This window comes from Etheostoma spectabile, chromosome 2, assembly GCF_008692095.1.
Source record: "Etheostoma spectabile isolate EspeVRDwgs_2016 chromosome 2, UIUC_Espe_1.0, whole genome shotgun sequence".
NCBI lineage: Eukaryota > Metazoa > Chordata > Actinopteri > Perciformes > Percidae > Etheostoma > Etheostoma spectabile.
Genome location: NC_045734.1, coordinates 24,150,713 through 24,172,068, shown reverse-complemented (window position 1 = coordinate 24,172,068; position 21,356 = coordinate 24,150,713). Strand labels below are relative to the sequence as shown.

General features: G+C 41.5%; 2 protein-coding genes across 3 annotated transcripts in view; both read left to right on the top strand.

Annotated features, from left to right (window-relative positions):
• LOC116695059 (monocyte to macrophage differentiation factor 2) overlaps positions 1-5,391 on the top strand; it is an 11,610-nt gene extending 6,219 nt beyond the window's left edge. For both annotated transcript variants that reach the window (XM_032525117.1, XM_032525109.1), the window contains 2 exons: positions 1,274-1,343; positions 1,448-5,391. In XM_032525117.1, coding sequence (XP_032381008.1) covers positions 1,274-1,343; positions 1,448-1,651 — 274 coding nt within the window. In that variant the 3' untranslated portion in view covers positions 1,652-5,391. The remainder of the gene's footprint in view (positions 1-1,273; positions 1,344-1,447) is intronic.
• A 1,412-nt stretch (positions 5,392-6,803) lies between these two features.
• radil (Ras association and DIL domains) overlaps positions 6,804-21,356 on the top strand; it is a 27,500-nt gene continuing 12,947 nt past the window's right edge. The window contains 17 exon segments of the mRNA XM_032527856.1: positions 6,804-7,048; positions 8,864-8,963; positions 9,065-9,083; positions 9,250-9,364; positions 9,612-10,116; positions 14,529-14,636; positions 15,155-15,270; positions 15,380-15,562; positions 15,638-16,322; positions 17,052-17,182; positions 17,925-17,962; position 18,018; positions 18,190-18,286; positions 18,289-18,333; positions 18,491-18,610; positions 19,001-19,128; positions 20,131-20,254. Of these exon segments, the coding sequence (XP_032383747.1) occupies positions 9,073-9,083; positions 9,250-9,364; positions 9,612-10,116; positions 14,529-14,636; positions 15,155-15,270; positions 15,380-15,562; positions 15,638-16,322; positions 17,052-17,182; positions 17,925-17,962; position 18,018; positions 18,190-18,286; positions 18,289-18,333; positions 18,491-18,610; positions 19,001-19,128; positions 20,131-20,254 (2,407 nt within the window). The 5' untranslated portion in view covers positions 6,804-7,048; positions 8,864-8,963; positions 9,065-9,072.

Here is a 21,356-nt window from a genome sequence, read left to right as displayed (position 1 = left end):
TAAAACAGAGAGCTCAACACACAGGGTGAAAAGAGGAGCTGCAGCAATGTGCAGAACAACAAAAATGTGGTGTTTTCTGAAAATTAAACCATGTATACTTATTCTGGTACAACCTCTAAATATAATTATAACCATTAAAATGAGCATAATAAGATTACTTTAAAGTAATCAATGTTCCTCCCGTCTGACAACACATTCTTAACTCAAAGTACCACTTACTAGCTTTTTCTGAGCTTACAGCTGCATTCTGTGATCCTCATCAGCAAAGCTCAGCTCAGACATTATCATTTTTTCCCCAAAAATTTTAAATCTTTAAGCACCTTTATATGTGGAAATGGTTGAGATGTGTGTAAGGTGGCTGTAACTTTGCATCACTTTTAAACTGTAAGTGAACTGGTTTGTACATCAACATCCTTTTTAGATTCTAGACTTCAGTTGTTATTGATATGTAACATCAGTACTTGTTTCCTGATCAAGCATTGTTAAATAGGTAATCAAATGCATTTTGGTTATAAAAAATCAATATAAAGAGCACATTTTTGGTAACGTTAACTGACTGTGAAAGTCATTGTTAAACACTTGTTTCCTATTACAGGTTTAGTAGGTAACATTTATAAAAATAACTTTCATACCTAATAATGGTTCATAAGTGTATCCTGACAGTGTACATGAGACAGATCATCTGTGAAAATACTACGTCTCTCTGACTCCCCTTTGTGCTACTAATGGCATTTGCAAGATTCCACCACGCCTGAAGGAAAACAACCAATCAGAGCCAAGAAGTCTCTAACGCATTGTCAATCACTGCTTGTACACTGAGGTTAAATTGTCAAACTAGGCAGGGTTGAATAGCGACTCAAAATTCTGTTACTGCATTGTCTATTTCTTGCCTCAAATGTTCTCAGAAACCAACTATTTCAGAAATGTATAATTTAGCCGTAAAATGAAAAAGGTTTGCTCCAGCCGGCGGGCTGTGTTTGGTTTTGGCTTTACTGTTTTCAACATGGTTGCCGGGTCACAAAATTTCTCATTTTACAGCTAAACATTAAAAAAATTGTTTCTGGGATCATTTAAGGCAAGTAATATACAATGCAGTAACACAGTCTTGATTCAAATTTGATCACCGAGGCCTAGTTTGACACTTTGATCAGAGGAGGGTGATTGACCTAGAATGTGGCACAGTTAGGATAAATCTAGTAGGTGGACCACTGAGTTAAAATTAATGTGTCACAAGGTTTAGTCTTCCATGCTGAAATATTCCTCTATGTGTCAGGTATAAGATCACGGAGTTGATCTGCTATACGGTGATGGGAGTTTTTCCTGCCCTGGTGATCCTCTCAATGGTGAGCACACATACTGAGTCGTCTGTAATCTTTTATGTTTTGTCATTTCCTCATTGTGATGTCTTTAAAAACTTAAACCTAATAAAATGTCTGCTTCTTTGCAGCCGGAGCAGTCAGGGTTATATGAGCTGCTGGTGGGCGGAGCCTGCTACTGTTTGGGGATGGTCTTTTTTAAAAGTGATGGCATCGTCCCATTCGCTCATGCCATTTGGCACCTGTTTGTAGCTGTGGGAGCAGCCATACACTACTACGCCATCTGGAAGTACCTCTATGCCCAGCCATCCAGTCAGATCCAGACCTCCAGATGACATCAGCACTGACCTCACAAGTAGCTCTTGTGTTTGAGCAACTTCAAGGGGTTAATGCGAGCTGCGTCCCAATTCAGGAGTTGCCTCCTTTAGAAAGCAAGTGAACTTCCTCCACAAATAAGACGGTGTAGCCTCACAGTAACAAAAACATGTTAACATGCACACAGTGAAAATGTAACATGCTGATGTTTAGAAGGCATAATGTTTCTTAATAACTTTATAATTATCAAAGTTGCAATTCATCCCGAGAGGGCTCAGTGTCTGAACTGCACCTACTTTTATGGAAATCTATCCAGTCAAAACAATTAATTTAAAGCCACAAATACAAACATCATGATGACACTAGAGGCTCGGGGATCACCAAAGTTATTAAGATAGGCTAGATCTCATGGGGACCATAAATGTCTGTACAAAATTTTGTGAAAACACTTTGGTGGACCAAAAGGAAAAGTCAAAAGTGGTGAACCGTTAGACTGACTGGCATTGCCATCTCTAGGCTGGCCAGCATGGACAAAGAACCAGTAATCAAACACAGGCAGGTTTAACGATAACTGAGTTTACAGTACCATTTGTGACGTTTCACCTTAACACATGATGGGCAACTGCAAATGGTGTACGATAGTAATGGTAAATGCATCAATATTACTTTAATTTATCTTAGTTTATGCCTGGCTGCTATTATTTACATAATTTCTATATCAGTTCATGAGGACATCTGAACGCATCATTAAGCAATTGCCCCACATGCAATGGATTGTAGGATACTGTGATTGACACTGGAAATAATTCACAGGTTATTCGCCAAATGTGTCAAAAAGAAGGCTGCGTTTGGAGGAGACTGCATTGAGGCAGCCTTTTAGCCTGTTGTAAAAACTCTGGACTTCAAAGGAGGCAACCCATCAATCAGGACACAGCTCTTTCTCTTTTTCTTCTTTTTTTTCACCGGTCCAGTTTAGTTCAATCTTACAATGCTTTTGCAGGTACTTTGGTTTCATTCCAATGATCAGGGGTTTACTTACTATTCTTGGAGATTTCTCTCTATGTGGTGCATGTCCTGATTCAGAATTGAAGGCATTGTCTTATTGTCTTATTGTCAAGTGGAGGACAATGTTTACAATTTGCTAACTTGACTATCATAATTAGTTTCAGGACATTATTTAAAGTATTATTATCATCAATAACAGAAGGTCATGGTTTGATTATATTTAGGAGGTTGCAACATCAGTAATTTATTATTCCAATTCAGAGCGCTAGATAGTATTATTACTGTTTGTTAGTTGTGCTATCTACACTGTAGTATACTGTATGGTTTAACAGCAGTTGCTTCAGTCAGTGATTACCTGTGATTTTTAAATCAAGCATGACTGTAGAATAATATTTTCTTTAATGTTGAACATACAAATGTTTATGGTTTTGGTCTCGGAGACTTTACTTGTTAGCTTCCACCTTTACCTGGCTCTACACAGTAGATAACCAAGCATAATTCCTGAATTCTAATAGTTTACTGCTGTTGATTAGGTTTAGTGAGTGGAGATGTCATCAGTACAATTTATACAGTATATATTTATTAATGACGTACAGCATATGTTGACTTTATCTATATTTTCTTCTAATGTACTTAAAGTATCAGCTGATTATCTTCGTCATCTTCAACTTAATTAATGGGACCCATTTGATAGAGTCAAAGTTACATGGTTGAACCTCAGAAGGGAAAACCACTGTCTGATTCAGCACTGCCAGAAGACTGACATACTGCCGTACCTGATAGCACACTACTACCATAAACGTTTCACACTTGAAAGGAAACTGAAGCTATAGTATTGTTGAACAATCTGGCCCAATATCAAGGCATCTCAGGTGTGTGTGTATGTGTGTGTGTGTGTGTGTGTGTGTGTGTGTGTGTGTGTGTGTGTGTGTGTGTGTGTGTGTGTGTGTGTGTGTGTGTGTGTGTGTGTGTGTGTGTGTGTGTGTGTGTGTGTGTGTGTGTGTGTGTGTGTGTGTGTGTGTGTGTGTGTGTGTGTGTGTGTGTCCCCTATACTGTCTGACTCCCATGAATCCAAAGCCTGTAATCGTCTGAGTCTATGTTTACATGTAAACGCATGGACCTTGAACACATAAAAAGTATATTTGAAATATGTATGTACTCTTAGTGTTGAGTTTTATGTGGTAGCACACGGTAGACTGGACGAGCTTCATAAATGTGGCTAGAGGACCAAAAGGTCACACCGTCTAATATTCATCGGTGTAAAAGAAATTGATCTTGTTTAACATCTTTTCGCTGCTGTCTGTCTCTCAGGATTCGAATCATTTGGGCTTAAAAGCCTGTGAAGCCACATTCAAGGACCACTGAAGCTGCTCCGGTTGTTTGGGCGCTGTCTGGAGCAACAAAAATGATCAGCTGTAAAGCTTCTTTCTTTAATGCTGGCACCACTCCATACAGCTTTGCTTGCTTACTCTAATCCCCAAGTAGGGCGGAAGCCCCAAATGTATACTGAAAGTTTTAAATAAGGGTAATATTTATAAAGTAACCAAACAGGAGAAAACTTTGAGGCAGACAGAATTGAAATAGAACCACTACAGGCAGCAGATGTGTTTTTAGATTATAATAAAGAACTAGAAAACATACATTCACCAAAGCTGCACAATGCCCTAAATGTGCTGTAAAATCCCCAAAATATGCATTAAGATTTGCATCAAACTACACTGTGATGAACATTTATGAGATGCATTTTCCTCCAAATATGTGCATTAGTTCTATTGAAAGTGAGGAAGGTAAGAAAAAGTCTTATCTGCAATGTTAAAAGGTCATTAAAAAAAGTACTGGCCACACATTTTTAACAAAGGAGCAGCTGTGCGGGAGCAGTCTCCTTTGCTACATAACTGCCCCTAATCAAGTCCTGGGGTATACTTTTAAAATTTAATAATGTTCATTCTTCTTTTGCAGATCTAATTTACCAACCAGCATATGAATACATCATTAAAGTGTAGGGTCCAAAAAGAAAATCATCTAGTGATGAAAAAAATCCACCAAAAATCAATCAAATGTATCCATTACTTTTAAAAATACTTTGAAAATAACCTGAAAGTAACACAAATTTGTATTGTTGTCATTAAACAATTTAGGTTATTAGGGAGTGGTAATTTAGTGTCACAGTGGACTGGGAATTACATTTGTCACACTGTGGATATCTCAGTTTGGAAATAAACTCTTTAGATATATTCTCAAATTGAAGAGTACCTTTTGGTATTTATACTCTAAGTGTTTACTTGAGCCTCTTAGAAACACCAAATGATTGAGCATTTACTGTTTTGGAGTACTTGGGAGTATGAGAGCCGATTACAGCCAGTATTTTGACTTGCTCTACAGGCAGGTTTAGTGACTTGTATGTGAGGGTTTAATTTGTGTCTGTCTTGTCTTGGTTTTAATATCTGTCTCATTCAGGCATACAGTGCCTACCTTACTTTGTATAGAGATTTATAAACTCTCCATGAAGCCTTCATGGACCCTCCGTACACGGTTATACACACTCTGTGATTGTGGAGCTGCTGTTAGTGCTGCTGGTGTTTTCTTTCTGGTCGTACAAGACTGATTTTATTATCTCATATTAGTTCTCTTTAGTTTTCATATTGTTTTTTCTTGTGTCTGTGGTGCTTTTGTGCTGTGATGAGCCTATATGACGCCAACAATGCTTTTATCTTTTCTATTTCTCTTGAAATAAAAAAAAAGCTTTTTCATGGAGTATATTCCTGGACTCAACATTTTATAATGTTTCACCTCTCTGGAAAACAACGTCTTGTCTAGAAGTGTTAAAGGTAAGATAGCAGCAATTTATTACATTTCATCACACAGTGAAATATAAAGATGTACTTTGAATTAACCAAACAATACTAAAATAAATCCAGCAGAAGGATTTCATATTATTAAGGCTCACATACCTCATTTTTCAGAATATGTTAGTGGTTGATAAAAATCAATAGTTATTAATATGAAACCATAAGATTATGGAGAGAATGAAATCTATAATTTAAGGTAGGGATTCTTGTACAATCACCCAAATTTATTTATTCTATTGCAGTTTGCAAATTTATTCAACTGCAAAAGAATAAAAAGTTTTAAAATTACTGTTGAAACCAATACGTTGTGGTCCAGACAAATCAGGGCCCTTTTCTTTTTTTCTCCTTTATTTAAAACAAAAATGAGTAAGAGTAGCAAAGCTGTAATAAGCACACAAAAAGAAGAATACAAGTAACTGAACACCGTTCCTTCTGACACACCCTCTCACCAACTGGATATGGTTTATGCATGCAGTCTAATACGAGACCCCAAAGTCTTCTCGGAGATCCAAAGTGTTTAACATTGAATGTATAAATGAGATATTATATAAATAATTATGAACAAATACAGACAAAACATAGGCCTACAACCAATAAATTGCGTTTTTAAAACAGCTTAAGGTCAGATCAGATAAGGCGGCAGTGGCTCAGTCCATAGGGAGTTGGGTTGGGTACCAGAGGGTCGCCGGTCCAAGTCCCTGTACGGAATATGGACTAGTAGCTGGAGTGCAGTTCACCTTCTGGGCCCTGCCAGGGTGCTCTTGAGCTAGGCTCCAAACCCCCGAACCGCACAGGGCACCTGTCCTGTCGCAGTCTTAGTGTGTTTTAACACAACAGAGTGTAAATTGGAAATCAATAAAAAGTATAAATTGTTGTTATGAAATGTTTTGGATTTTGTAAGACATGCAACAAATATAATAAACAAATAACCTATAATAAAGAAATGTATAATTAAATGTGATACATAGGCTACATTTTAGCATTGAGGGATAGCATGCTTATTTTTCTTCAAAAAAAATTTTTTTTAATAATGAACACATTGAATTACCACACAATTTCCTGGTTATACTGAATATTTTGTCAATTAATTTCATTATTATTTATTTCATAAATGTTTTCTATTATTATTAAACGATCTGGATCCCCATTTTGCCACAGTCTCCAAGTTGCGCTTGTGCCGCCGATGTCCGCCAGGCGGCAGTGTCTCCGTACACTCGGATGCCAGAGCAGGTGCGCCGAGGTGAGGCAGCGCGGAGAGCTCGGGTGTTTCCGGCGCGGCTCGGCAGTGAACCGCTGTGGATGTGGGAATGCGGTTGCCGGAGGCAGCGGGCATTGCTGGACACTCGGCGGAGGTGTGCGGACAGAAACAGGAGCCCTCGGCGGTTGATGGTTGTCCAAGTTAACGGGTTTTGGGGTATGTGCGTGGCTGCCCCGGACGGTTGGGTGTTGCTCGCCAGGGTTCCCGTTTCCCCCCTGTTTTTGCCGGGGATCTTAAGGGAGACGGAATGAGAGAGAAGCCAAGAAGGATTCCCCAGCACTATGGAGCCACGCATTGCAGGCAGCGTGAGTACCAACGCAACAGACACCCAGGAGAGCCCTCATGGGACTGGGCTTGTCACTGCTGGAATCACACAACTTTTCCAGGATCTATTTTATTAACGGGCAGACGCGCCACAGCTTTTGCCGACCTCATAAAACAGCGATTTTATATTAATTGTTGTTGAGTGTTGTTCACGTGTCGAAACACTGTTCACGCTAATTGATAATTCATAGTGTGTGATGAGCTCGACTACAATCATTAGACACACCTGCTGACCCCGAGGTGCCGGGGCTGTATAGCTTTTAATGCCGCGCCTGACGAACCATCAGCGGATTAATTTCTGAGGATTTTCTCCTGCCTTTTGTTGCTACGGCGGTTGCTACTGACGACCGCTGAGGCCAAAGTCGTAAACGACGGATGGACATCAAAGAAAGGGCAGACCCATTAGTAGTCACAAGTTCTGTACAATATTATGTAGCCGGTTTAAAGGTGTTAAATTGTTCTCAACGCAGTCTTTATTTCTGACCTTCTAGCTGTCTAGACAAGGACAGACAGCAAGTAAAAAATGTGGCGGAGAAGTTGTAGTCTGTGTGACATGATTAGCAAATGTAACACTACCTCCTGGGTCACAAAAAACAACCGACCAATGCAAAATGTAGGCCTCTCTCAGTTTCTTGTGTGGACGCAGGAGGGGTTTGTTGGTCCCTGGATTGAGTTAACTGCGGCCAAGTAGCCAGATTACTGTGGATTAGCAGGCATTTAAAATAGTCACGTTATCCCACCAGTGCCTGCAGAGTCAACTACAACAACACATTTTGGGCTGCCTGCCAAATATTTGCTAAAAAGAAATAGCCTACACAGTATAGGATGGTTGATAACTCAACTGCACAAGTTGCACTCAAAACAGACCTGTAACCATGCAACCTGCATGAAAGGACTTCATTGGTCAAGAGAGTTCATGCAAGACCTCTAGTGAAGCTTGACTTACCTTCTGCAGGGACATGGACTGGAAACACACCTGTTTATTGAGACAGAATGCATGACCTAGATACCGGCAGACAGTGTTTTTTTATTTTATGATTTATTCAATCAGTTGCAATGATTATATTTTCACAAGACATCATAAAGAGTCAGGGTAAGGGAAAAATGTAATAAATATAAAATCTAAGAGCTTGAACACAGGCAGATGGACAGAAAATTTATTTGGCAAAAAATGGCAATATGTTGGTTGATAATTTCTGGATTTTCTCTATAAGAGAAATTGCTCGTTTTGGTTTGTTGGTCAGACAAAACAAGCAATCTGAAGGAGTCGCCATGGGTTCTGGTACTTTGATGAGCATTTTCTACTACTTTCTGCCATTTTGTAAAGAAAATAATACATGAAAAAAATATAATAGGAATAAGATTGGTAAAGAAATGAGTGCATTTTAAAGGTGCAATGTAGCTTTCCATTTTCTAAAGAATATAATGAACCAACCTTGTTATGTAGTACATCAGAATCAGAAATATTAATAATATTTAATGCTAAATTATGTCATATTTTCCATTGTTGGTTAAGATCAGCCAATGTTTTAAATTCAAATGTAGTGGTGAGTCCTAAAAGATAAGATGAGATGCTGTGGTTAAATGCATCCTCTAAAGGTAAAGGTCAGTATGTGAATGTAGAATGTGTCAGTAATCTACAATAGTACAGACAAACTTGATTTTTGAAAAATATTATCTATTATCTCCCTTTTGATGTGGGGGAAAAAGTTAACCTCAATGATCATGATTTCAGCAGTAAATCTTCAGTTTTGCTGTAATATGTCATAAATATTGTTCTTTGTTTTCTTCTCCAGTGTGAAAGGTGACAGTGAAATGAATAGCATCTGACCCTCAACTGTAAACCTTTACCTGGTGCTGCTGCCCATCGCAGTGACAATACGTAACAGTATCAAGGTACTGTACTCAACAGGTGCACACAGTTTGGGTTGTTTATCATTGTCTGTTTATGGGGATTTTACATTATAGATTTAGGGGAGATTTTCTTTACCTTACAGATCTACAAATGTTCCACAAGTAAGTGTAAAGATGTAGCCAAGCATCCATCATCACCTTTTTATGCATGGGCTTTCTGCATTTGAGTGGGTGTAAATATTTGAATCATTTAAGATGGATTCAAATCCTTTAAAATGGATTCAAATAAAGCATTTAAGATGTTAATAATTCTTTCCTTTCCCACCAGTTGTGGAGTTTGTGAAGCCAACAGCAGCATCATGTTCTACGGTTCTTCCTCTGGGGCCAGTATGTCCCTACCGTCCAAGAGCCGCCTGAAACGCCAGAGCAGGACATTCACACAGGTACTTGTCATATTTAGTTCAAAGCTTTTCTGTGATTGAGTACTGCCTCACATTGCTGCTAGCATGGCTGAAGACACTTTGTCTTATTTAAATGTAATTTATTCAATGGCGTGAGCCCCGCAATCAAATTTCAGTTCATTTTGGTGAACTGACCCTTCAATAAAGAATGCAAGAAACCTATTCTGTAAATAATGTCTGTGATAAAGTGGCCCTACAGTGCATTTGATATCGTTTGTCTGTTCACCAGGTCCTGTATCGTACTCTGAGTTACAGAGACCGTGTCCCAGTAGAAACTGGGACAAACACTCGTGTGGACCGGCGCTCGATGACTGAACCCCCAGAGCGACCGGCGGACGACCCTGCTGAACTCTCCACGCAGAGCTCAGCCCCTGGGGTACTAAAGATTTTTGGAGATGAAATTTGTGCCGGTGCCAACTACAAGAGTGTCCTGGCCACGCCGCGCTCCAGTGCGCAGGAGCTGGTGAAAGAGGCACTCGAGCGTTACTCTCTCAACAAGAACGCTGCCCACTCTTACGTCCTGTGTGACGTGATTGGGCGTTTGGAGGGGGGAGGCGGGATAGGAGGAGGGGGTTGGCGAACTGAATGCCTGCGTGCAATGGGGGACAATGAAAAGCCACTGTTGCTCCAAGAGCTTTGGAAACCCAGAGAAGGACACGCTCGCAGATTTGAGCTGCGGAGGAGAGCAGAGGTGGAGGAATTCAACGCCAAGGAGAAGGACACCATCACTGCTGGTAAGGGTACACACACACACACACACACACACACACACACACACACACACACACACACAACACAAATATCCAGCTGGTCTAATTCCCTCCTTTCTCGCCATGTCAACTCAGCAGAAAAGCACAGCTCGTTACGGTGTGGGTGTGTGTGTGTGTGTGTGTGTGTGTGTGTGTGTGTGTGTGTGTGTGTGTGTGTGTGTGTGTGTGTGTGTGTGTGTGTGTGTGTGTGTGTGTGTGTGTGTGTGTGTGTGTGTGTGTGTGTGTGTGTGTGTGTGTGTGTGTGTGTGTGTGTGTGTGTGTGGGTGGTGTTGTGGTGTGTTGTGCCTGTGTGTGTGTGTGTGTGAGATAAGAGCTTTGTCATAGTTATTATCCTGTAGAGAAGATATTGTTCCTGGCAGATCACAAGTGTTTCTTCATGTGGAAGTGCTGTTGTGGAAAGGCAGGGTTTTATTACAAACACACACACTTGCAAGTTCAAATGAGCACTTAAAGAAAAACACACACACAAATGCACACACACACACAACCGTGCACTGGAAATGCATAGACAGCTGGACGATTGATTGAAAGCTGAATCCTTTGTGACCGGAGGTGTGGACGGGTGTGTTTTTATGAATGACACATTTCTACTACAGACACAATATCACGTTCCTGCACAAAAGTTGTACTGAGTGACACTTAGACTGTGTACACTGAAATGATATTACTGTTTCCGGGAGAGATTCACTCTGTTCTGTTGATAGATGTCAAAAGATAATGTGTAAAACAATTGCACAGACTCATTAAAACTACTGTTATGACTTTACAGCTGCAATGCAGTAATATGAATCTATGTCTGTGTGAATGTGTGTGTCTGTTGGAAACATGAAGTGACCTTTTACACAGATTGGTTTACTGATGGATGGAAGGTTTGCCAGTCACACACACCCCTACACTCACTCCTGTGCATCATGTTGCCATTTACAAACACACAGTTAGTGTACAACCGTGTTCAGAGAGATAGAGCAAGTATTTCCAGCCTTACATTCACACATTACGCTTTGCAGCCACACTAACATTTCTCATGAAGCATGCCACGGTTTGCTGGTTGCTATGGCAACCTGTATGGTAGCCAAAGAGTCAGTCAAAAATCTTTTTCTTATATACTGTATATACAGTACTGCCCAAAAGTCTTAAGCAGGTGTGAAAACATGCTGTAAACTAACAATTCTTTCAAAAATATAAATTGTTTATTTTTAGCAATTTACAAAATGCAAAGTGAGCGAACAAAAGAAAAATCTAAATCACAGCAATATTTGGTGTTACTGTCCTTTTGCCTTCAAACCAGCATCAGTTCTTATAGGTACACTTTTAAAAAGTTGGGCGACATTGAGGATCGTCGACGTGGTGGTCGGCCAAGGCAACTTAGTGCAGCAGATGAAAAACGCATCAAGCTTATTTCCCTTCGAAATTGGAAGATGTCCAGCAGTGACATCAGCTCAGAACTGGCAGAAACCAGTGGTACCCAGGGACACCCATCTACTGTCCGGAGAAGTCTGGCCAGAAGTGGTCTTCATTGAAGAGTTGCAGCCAAAAAGCCATACCTCTGACATGGAAACAAGGCCAAGCGACCTAACTATGCACAAAAAACAAAGGAACTGGGGTGCAAAAAAATGGCAACAGGTGCTCTGGAATGATGAGTGAAAATTTGAAATATTTTGCTGTAGCAGAAGGCAATTTGTACGCCAAAGGGCTGGAGAGCGCTACAATGATGAGTGTCTAGAGGCAACAGTGAAGCATAGTGGAGGTTCCTTGCAGGTTTGCGAATGGAGTTGAAGATTTGATCAGGATTAATCGTGTCCTCAATGCTGACAAAGGCAGGCAGATACTTATCCGTCATGCAATACCATCAGGGAGGCGTATGATTGGCCTCAAATGTATTCTGCAGCGGGACAACGGCCCCAAACATGCAGCCAAGGTCATTAAGAACTATCTTCCCCTAGGCCACATAATTAGGCAATTTGGAGATATACATTATGGTTTATATGCTGAAAACATCCAGCAGCATGTTTCTTTTAATGCGGAAGAGACTAACAAAGTATCAATGCTGCTCGAATGTTTGTCTTCCATTAAGGATTGGTTGGTGAACAATTACTTGCAGCTTAATGAAGATAAGACCGAAGTCCTTGTTGTTGCTCCGGATACTACAGCATCCAAGGTTGCTCAGCTTCTGGGGCCCTTTTTTCAGCGGTACACTCTAAACTTTGAAATCTTGGTGTTATATTTGATCACAATATGGTCCTTGACCGGCATATCAAATCACTAACCCACATATGTTACTTTGAGCTGAGAATCATTGCTAAACTTAGAGACATGGTTTTGCGATGTGAACTTGAGCTTGATTACTGCAACTCCATTGTCACTTGTCTCAGCAAGGCGTCCCAGGACCGTCTACAACTGGTCCAGAACTCTGCTGCAAGGCTGTTGACCAGGTCCAGCAGAATATTGCACATCACTCCTGTTTTATTCATGTTACATTGGCTTCCAGTGGAGTTCAGGATACAATTTAAAGTTCTTGTTCTTACATGTAAAGCATTACATGGTCAGGCCAGAACCTGTTTATTTTTTTGACCTGCTCCATCCGTACAACAGGTCACTCAGGTCTTCTAACCAGGGACTACTGGGGGTCCCGCGCACTCGTTTGAAAACCAAAGGTAACCGTGCTTTTGAATCAGTGGCCCAAACCTGTGGAATGCCCTTCCTATTACCTTACGTTCTGCCGTCTCAGTTGACGCTTTTAGTTTCAACTCGTGTTTGTCTCATGTTTGTAATTTTGGGGTTTTAGTCTTTTAATCTTCATTGGAATTGTATTTGCTTTGTTTTCTGCTTTTGATCCTTGTGTATTATAACAAATGTTTTTCATGTGAAGCACTTTGAGACTCTGACTGTTAAAGGTCCTATATCAAATAAATTATTAAAGAAGAACAAGAAGTCCTGGAAGTGATGGCATGGCCCCCTCAGAGCCCTGATCTCAACATCATTGATTGTGTCTGGGATTACATGAAGAGACAGAAGGATTTGAGGAAGCCTACGTCCACAGAAGATCTGTAGTTAGTTCTCCAAGATGTTTGGAACAATGTACCCGCCGAGTTCCTTAAAAACTGTGTGCAAGAATTAATGCTGTCTTGAAGGCAAAGGGTGGTCCCCCAAAATATAGATTTGATTTAGATTCCTCTTCTGTTCATTCCCTGCATTTTGTTAATTGATGAAAATAAACTATTAACACTTCCGTTTTTGAAAGCGTTCTTTGTTAACAGAATCTTTTCATACCTGCCTAAAACCTTTGAGCAGTACTGTATATATTTTTATTATTGTTGCACAATAGAGTAATCGCATACATTTTTGACAAGACACAGGACAATATTAACCAACCATGAAAAAAAGGAGAAGGTTGGCATTTCTCTATTTTTTTTTGATGGTCAACTATTCCCACGAAAAGACCAAAACCCTCGATGCCGACCATTTCTTGAAGCTGTTTGATTTACCTACACTTTCTGTGTCTGTCACAAATAAAATGTATATATATATATATATATATATATATATATATATATATATATTTTTAAAGGGCCATTCAGTATCTGTCTCAATGTGTGGACAGCTCTATGGCAAAGAGGTATAACATGTACCAGGCTTTGGCAACAGAGACAGTACTTGACACTATGTGTCTAAAAATATAAACCAAAACATGAACGTTTCCCGAAATGAAACTGGTTTATTAACCAATACATTTTGTACACATATTTTCATTTTCACACTAACCTTTTCTCTTTTGTGTTGTCATGTTTAGAAAACTCACACACCCTGGAGGCACTTTCTCTTTACTTCTGTCTCTCACTTGGTGTCTTTTTTCTCCCCTGGTGTATGTGTGAGCGTGCATGCACATGTGTGAATTGTGTGTTGTTACGCACACTTTTTTTTTTTTTTTTTACAATGATATAGTATTTTAAAGGTACGGTAGGATTCTCATTAAATACATCAACACATTACAGACAAATTAATTGTATTATAAACCTCTTTCAATACAATGTGCACCCAAATTGACCCAAATGAAAGCACAAAGCTGAGTATAGGCTATACAGTAGTTTGAAATGAAAAAAGGCAGTTTTGGTCTGACTGTGAATACTATATCTTACTAATTTGACAGTGTTATGTTCAAGGTGAAAATCCTGTACCGCATACCTTTAACTGTATCTCTCCTTACTAACTGCTGATTTAACTTACTAGAAGCACCACTACTTTGCTCCACAGTGCATGCATGTCTTGTGGTGTGCAGAAAGTGTGAAAATGGCGGTTATTCTCTGCTTGGTGTTTGGGTGAGGGGGTGTCTTTCCAGCCTCCCCCTTGCCTCCCTAACCCCTCCCACCCTGCTGTAGGGCCCAAAACCTCCCAATTCCTGGCGGCTCTAATGGGTCGGTCTGGGCTGGGCAAACACAGGAGCTCCCCCCTGCGGTTTGGTCGAGCGGTACAGTCCAGCTCTAAAGGTGGGGACTGGCCTCAGGTAGGGTGGCTGTCAGTCATTCCCATGGAGACCACCTCTACCTGCGTTGTCACCAGCGCCACCCCCATTGCGCGCGCGCGTGTGTGTGTGTGTGTGTGCGTGCGTGTGTCTGTTAGTGTCTGTCACATGTGCTGCTCCATTCAGCACCATTTACTTCATCTGACTGTTTGTTTTACTTAGTTTCCAGCAAGCTCACACATGACTGTTATGCACGTATGTACTGTACTATTACCCAGACTTCACTCATGAGTCAAACATACATGCTAACAATGCACATGTCATGTTTCAGTATACTTTCTTCTTATTTTTCACTTTCCTTCTGTGTCCTCAACCTCTCTCTCTCTCTCTCTCTCTCTCTCTCTCTCTCTCTCTCTCTCTCTCTCTCTACTCGGCCTCTTCCTTTTGCTCCTTTTTATTATTCTCCTACATTTCTCCCTCTTGCTCTTCTTTTTCCCTCCATGTTTCACTCTCTTACTCCTTCTCTCCTTCACCTTCCTGTAGATATTAATGCTCAGGCTCGTAAGCTCCAGAGGAACAGGGCGAAGGGGACGCTGACCCTGCCCCGATCTAGCAACTCATCCTTCTGCCGCAGCCTCAGCGAGACTAGCCTCAACCAGGTGTGGCCTCACACTCAAGCCTAGTCGGGACAACTGATTATTATTCATGGAACTGTTGCCAACCTGCCTGAAACCCTGTGTGTTTCTGTGTGTGTGTGTGTGCCTGCAGCTGGGCGTCGGAGATGAACCCAAGCGTTATTACTCCACCCTGCCAGGGCCCTTAAGGGGTCGAGAACGTGAAGCGGCTTCCAGCAGCCGGAGGAAAGAGGAGGGGAGTCAGGGAGGAGGAGGGGTGAGGCACTCGCTTTACCAGTCCCCACACCTCCTGCTGCTACAGGGATACAATCGACAGGTGAGGATAGGAAAGAAGTATTGTGTTGGAGATGTCCAATGCATCTGATTGTGTGATATTTATCGTGTGTTGCAGGACTGTTTGGTGTACCTGCTGAACCGAGAGCAGCACACAGTTGGTCAGGAGACTCCATCAGCTCGCCCCAACATCTGCCTCTTCTCTCCTGACATCCTGCCCCTCCACTGCCGCCTGCGACGAGTCCCTGCACCCCGTCGGAATGCCAACAGCAACAACAAGGGAGAGGAGCAGGGGGACAGCCAGCGGTCCTGTGTTGCAGTTGAGCCGGTGCTCCACGCCACAGTTCTGGTGAACTTTTCCCGCTGCGAGCGCTCCACCACGCTGCGACACGGTGACCTCCTCTCCTTCGGAGCGCATTACATCTTCCTGTACAAGGACCCCACAGGCGCTAAGCCTTTGCCTGCTCAGACCTTGGCACGCCTTCGCTCCCTGGGGCAGCTTTATGACGCAGGGGTGGAGGAGGGAGAGGGCAGTGCTCAGACTTGTAAGATGTGTGGTTCTGTACTGAAGGACAGAACAGCGGTGTCAAGTGTTCCTGCAGTCAGACGCAGCTTCAAACCTCACCTGGTAAAACCCCGCAGCGGGGGGCCAGCAACGGGAGGGCCCCTTAGTTTTTCAGGAGGAGGAAGAGGAGGAGGAGGAGGAGGAGGAGGAGGTCAGAAAAGAAGACTACAGTTGGACTTTGACCAGGCTCATGAAGACCAGCTGTTGAACAGGATTGTGTCTCTCATAGAACCTGGAGGTCTGTTCGCTGATATACAACATGATAGAGAATTTAAGACAGCCGTTTTCCCTTTACAAAGCAATGTTTCTATCTCAGTTACCTCAAGTGGTATCTAGTCATGCAGATAGTTTTGGTTTTAAGACATTTTGAGAAATTTGTCCCTTCCCCCCTTCTCCAGTGGAGGTGAATAGAATTGACTTTGTGGTGCCCAAAGCATTCACAAATTATACTTTATAGTTTTACATCTGGTAACATTTTAATTTATCAGGGGAAATGCAATGAGATGCAGAACAGCAACAGGAAGACTAGAAAGAAGTTGTCACTAAACAGACAAATACACAGGTACAGTTTATTACACAGGGATTTGGGCACAATCGCTTAGTATTAAAACATGGCTAAACACTGTCAGCAAAACAGTCCCATTTCATTCATCAGTATTTTTTACTATTGCTTTTTTTGTAGTCAAAGGGTATTTAAAAGAGTATTTTCGGAAAAAAGTGTCCATGAAAAAGCATCTTCTCCCAAAATAATTGTCCTTGTTGCTGCAAATAATCAACAGACCTCAATGTCAGCTCTTTACATAGGGACTTTTTCCTCAAGCAAAAGTAGTTCAAGTGATTTTTTGTTCTTCTATGAGCTGCACCATTAGATAGAAACCACTAGAGGTAAATGTTCTCATTTATATCGCTTTATAAAAAAAGGTTTTAATAACTTGGGTAAACTGACCCTTTAAACTCTCTCTCTCAGGAGATGACCATAAACTGACACCTGCCTACCTGCTGTGTCTGTGCATACAACACTCTGCTTCAACCTTCCCACCTGGGAGTTTTGGAAAACTACTGCTCAAGATAGTCCGGCGAATTCAGACCATTGCATGGGTCAGTGTCTGCCTAACCCTGTCTGTCTCTCGATGTCTGTCTGTCTCTCTGTGTCTGTGGTACTTTGGTCTCTGCTTAAGATGACCTCGTGGAGATAAACTGATCAGCCATGTTGGGTCAGGTGAATAGTTAAAAAGGGTTGCATATCACATGTATTTTACTGATTACACACACACACTAACTCATAATCTGTTGCTGTATTATATTTTTGAATATAAAAATTTAGAAGATTGTAAATATAAAGGGTCTCCCCCAGGAAACATCACTTTAGTCAGGAGATGAAACAGGAGCCACACTATTTACTGTGTGCAATGACATCTCTTCTCTTTTGTGTTGTATTGTTTTATACCAGTATATACGTTTTCTATATAAGCAATGGTGGTTTCAGATTATGTGGTCTGCCTCTGCTATAAAACACTCCGGGAAACCCAGAATATGGTATGGCCTGCTGGGTTTTATTCATAGGGTTTATATCTTTTATCCAAAGTGGGTGTTGAAAAAAAATAAGGGAGGCTGGAATTATCTTACAAATAGAGTAAGCTTTTATTTTATTCTGTCCAGTGGAGCACAAAGAATTTATCAGCATACGTCAGTGTGAGTGTGTTAAATGTGATAGTGGTATATTTCATTTCTGCAGGTTAGTGATAGCGTCACGAAGTAGGGTTCTCCTACGCAACATCTAAAAGTTTAATGAGCATTTAATTGGTGTGTGTGTGTGTGTGTGTGTGTGTGTGCCTTGCAGGAGAGGACAAAGGAGCTGGCTCAGAAGCAAGCTCAGCAGTGAGTATTGCTTTCAAACAGATGAGAGCATGTGTGCTCATTTACCGTTTTTGAGTGTATGTAGTGTGTTTAGTGTGTCTACCTAACGTGTATAACCCTTCATTCTTTGTGTGTGTGTGTGTGTGTGTGTGTGTGGTGTGTGTTGTGTGTCGTGTGTGTGTGTGTGTGTGTGTGTGTGTGTGTGTGTGTGTGTGTGTGTGTGTGTGTGTGTGTGTGTGTGTGTGTAGCCAGACCCGCTCGTTGTCTCTGCTCATATCTCAGACTTGATCCCAACCTGCAGACTATCTTCTTCTGATGTCTAATCCATCGAGATCCTTTACTTCATACACAAAGAGCACCAGCGTACACACACAGCATAGAGACACTGCAAGGTACACACACAAAGTCTGAATGATGAGTGTGGAAACAACTTGGCTGAAAAGTCATTACTCACACTGACATACAGTAGACACTGATGCAGCTACATCTCTCCCTCCCTCTCAGCATATATCTCTTAAGTATGTCTCTATCTCTGTCATCTGTGTCTAGGCTCAAAAGAGTCGTTGCTATCGGCAACTATATCAGCCAACGAGGAGGCAATGACTATCTTGGAAGAAGTGATCATGTACACCTTCCAGCAATGTGTCTACTATATCACCAAGGTAATCCGTCACTGCGACAACAGTGCCATCTTCTTAATGAGCAACACTTTTTTTTTTTAAACCGGGCGAGATGATACCAACAGACCCTTATTCAAACAGAAGACCTGATTGTTGAGTTGTTACACATTACACACAGGCAATCCATAGAGGTCAGAAGATGAATTTTAAAGGTTATTTTGCAATTTTGAATCACTTCCACATAACTGGGGGTGGGGGGGGGTGTGTGGTGTGTGTGTGTGTGTGTGTGTGTGTGTGTGTGTGTGTGTGTGGTGTGTGTGTGTGTGTGTGTGTGTTGTGTGTGTTTGTGTGTGTGTGGTGTGTGTGTGTGTGTGTGTGTGTTTGTGGTTGTGTGTGTGTGTGTTGTGTGTGTTGGTGCGTTGCGCGGCTCGCCGCGCAGCGCAGCCTAGGGTCTCTTATGTAGTGTTACCAGGTTTGTTGGACTGTAATCCATTCCCAGTCGACAGCTCTGAGCCCTGCTGGAAAGGAGGTGTAGGGTTTCCTGAACCTGTGCGCAGGGTCCTGCAGGTAAGCACATGTATTGTAGTACAGTCAGGGTTGTCAGGATCATGAAAATTGTAATGATTATTAATTATCATAAAGTGCCAAATTTAGATATTGATTGTGTATTTTTGTATATTTTAAAGAAAAGTTTGTTTTAAAGTCATTGTGTAAAGATCCCCAAGAAGACTACAAATACAAAGAATACAAACTACTCATAATAACCTGAAGAAGGCCTATGTGCCACAATGCACTGGTGTGTTTTTTTTTTTTACTCTTTGCTATCGATTAACCATATCGATAAAGGCTTTTTACCTTTTTCTTCAACAAGAGTGCCTTGGTTAATAATTTAATTTATTAAATTGTGCCGAATGGTTTTTCCACCAAAAGTTTAAATAACTGGTTAAAAATTGTTCTCCTTCATTGAAAAATACAATAATAATACTATATGCACAGTGAAGTTCAAAAATGTAAGTCAAGTAACAATAAGCAAAACACACAGCATCGTCTGTACAAAATATCCTAACTGTCAAACACACCGTCGCACCTGAAGGGGAGATGTTTTGCTAAGAAGGATACACACTGGTCCACAGGTCAGAGTGGACTGTTGACACCTTACCTTATTTTGCTTCACGCAGCAAGAAATATCTGATATGAGCTGACAAGGTCAAGGGCGAGACAGCCAAAACGCTGGCTTTCTTTTTTCACTTCTGATTTTCAACCATTTTTAACCTTATGTTCTAAAAGTATTTGTTAGGATCTTTCAGAATTTTGCTTAAACCTTTATACCTAGCTGACCTGCCTAAAGGTCATTTATTTTAAATTAAAGGGGAGAAGATAACGTATAATGTCTGGCTAGAACTTGGAGAATGTACTGTAAATAACATGATGAACAAGACACAACCAGATTACTCTAAAGTCTTTCTTTCTCGGTGTAAACATCAAATGGCTTGACTGAAGAGATATAAGCAACAATAGAGCAACATCATTTCTATGCTCACCGGTTTGTGTTTGTGTTTGTGTGTGCAGGTGTTTCAGAATGGCCAGGAGCTTTTGCAGGGCTTCCAGGTTCACCTGGAAATTCAGGCTCAGATGTTCTCTTACCTCTTCTTCTTCTCCAACGTTTCGCTGTTTAACCAGCTAATGGACAAAGGTAGGGCTAAAAGCATGCACACTCACACTCCATTAGACCTCCCTCAGGATTTGTACATTTGTGTGTGTGTGCGTGTGTGTGTGTGTGTCCTTGTCAGCATTTTGACAGAGACTAACCCATATTTGTCCTCAATGCCCTTCTCCTATCTGCATTCTGTTTCTCCCCCCTTCTCCTCCTCCTCCTCCTTCTTGCCACCCTTCTTTCCATCTGGCCATCAGGGGCTGAGACAAAGAAGAGTAGAGGTGGGATTGGATGGAGGAGAGAAAGAGGGGAGAGAGAATGGAGGGGATGGGAAAAGGTCAGAGTGAAGGGTAAAAGGCTTGAAGGCCGCCTAGTTGTTGTGACGACCTTGCTAATAGTCTATTACTTTGTCTAAATAAAGAAAATAGTAATTTACCGCTGGCTATATCCACATGTCAGACCACCTATCACTTGCAACCTCTCCACACCTTTCCCGTATCTTTAGCCACACATACACACACTCGTTCACACACCATATGTCTTCATTAGTTGTAGAGACAGGAGAGATCACATGTCTGGCAAAGGGAGAAGGAGAAATGCCTTTATATTCATGCAGAGGCTACCATGTCCCCATCCTCATCTCCACCTCCCTCTCTCTGTCTGTCTGGCTTTCTTTTCTCTCCACCGCTCCCCTCCTTTGTTGCTCATTGATATTTCTCCACTGGTGGTGTCCATGGTAACGGTGAAGTGAGTTTGTGGCAGGTAGTGCTGACGTTTGCACTGGGCACTTTGCAACGCTCACTCTGTTAATACAGCATGGCAACTCAGGAAGCGGTGCAATATGTTGCAGACTCTCTGCTTTGTCCTGGATTTTGTACGATCGTGTGTTGTGACACCTTTCGAACTGTTTGTTGGAGAGTGTACAATAACTTTTTGTGTTGAGTGTGTGTGTTTGTAAACCAGCTGCTATGAAGCAGTACGACACCTTTGCTAAGAGGTTAAGTGATGTCTTGTCCAGTTGCGATGCCCCACACATAGATTAGTGTATGCCTAGACATAAGCCTATTACAGAGGGGAGTGTATGCATGTGTGTGTGTACCCAAAACATATGGCAGAATGTGTGTGTGTGTGTGTGTGTGTG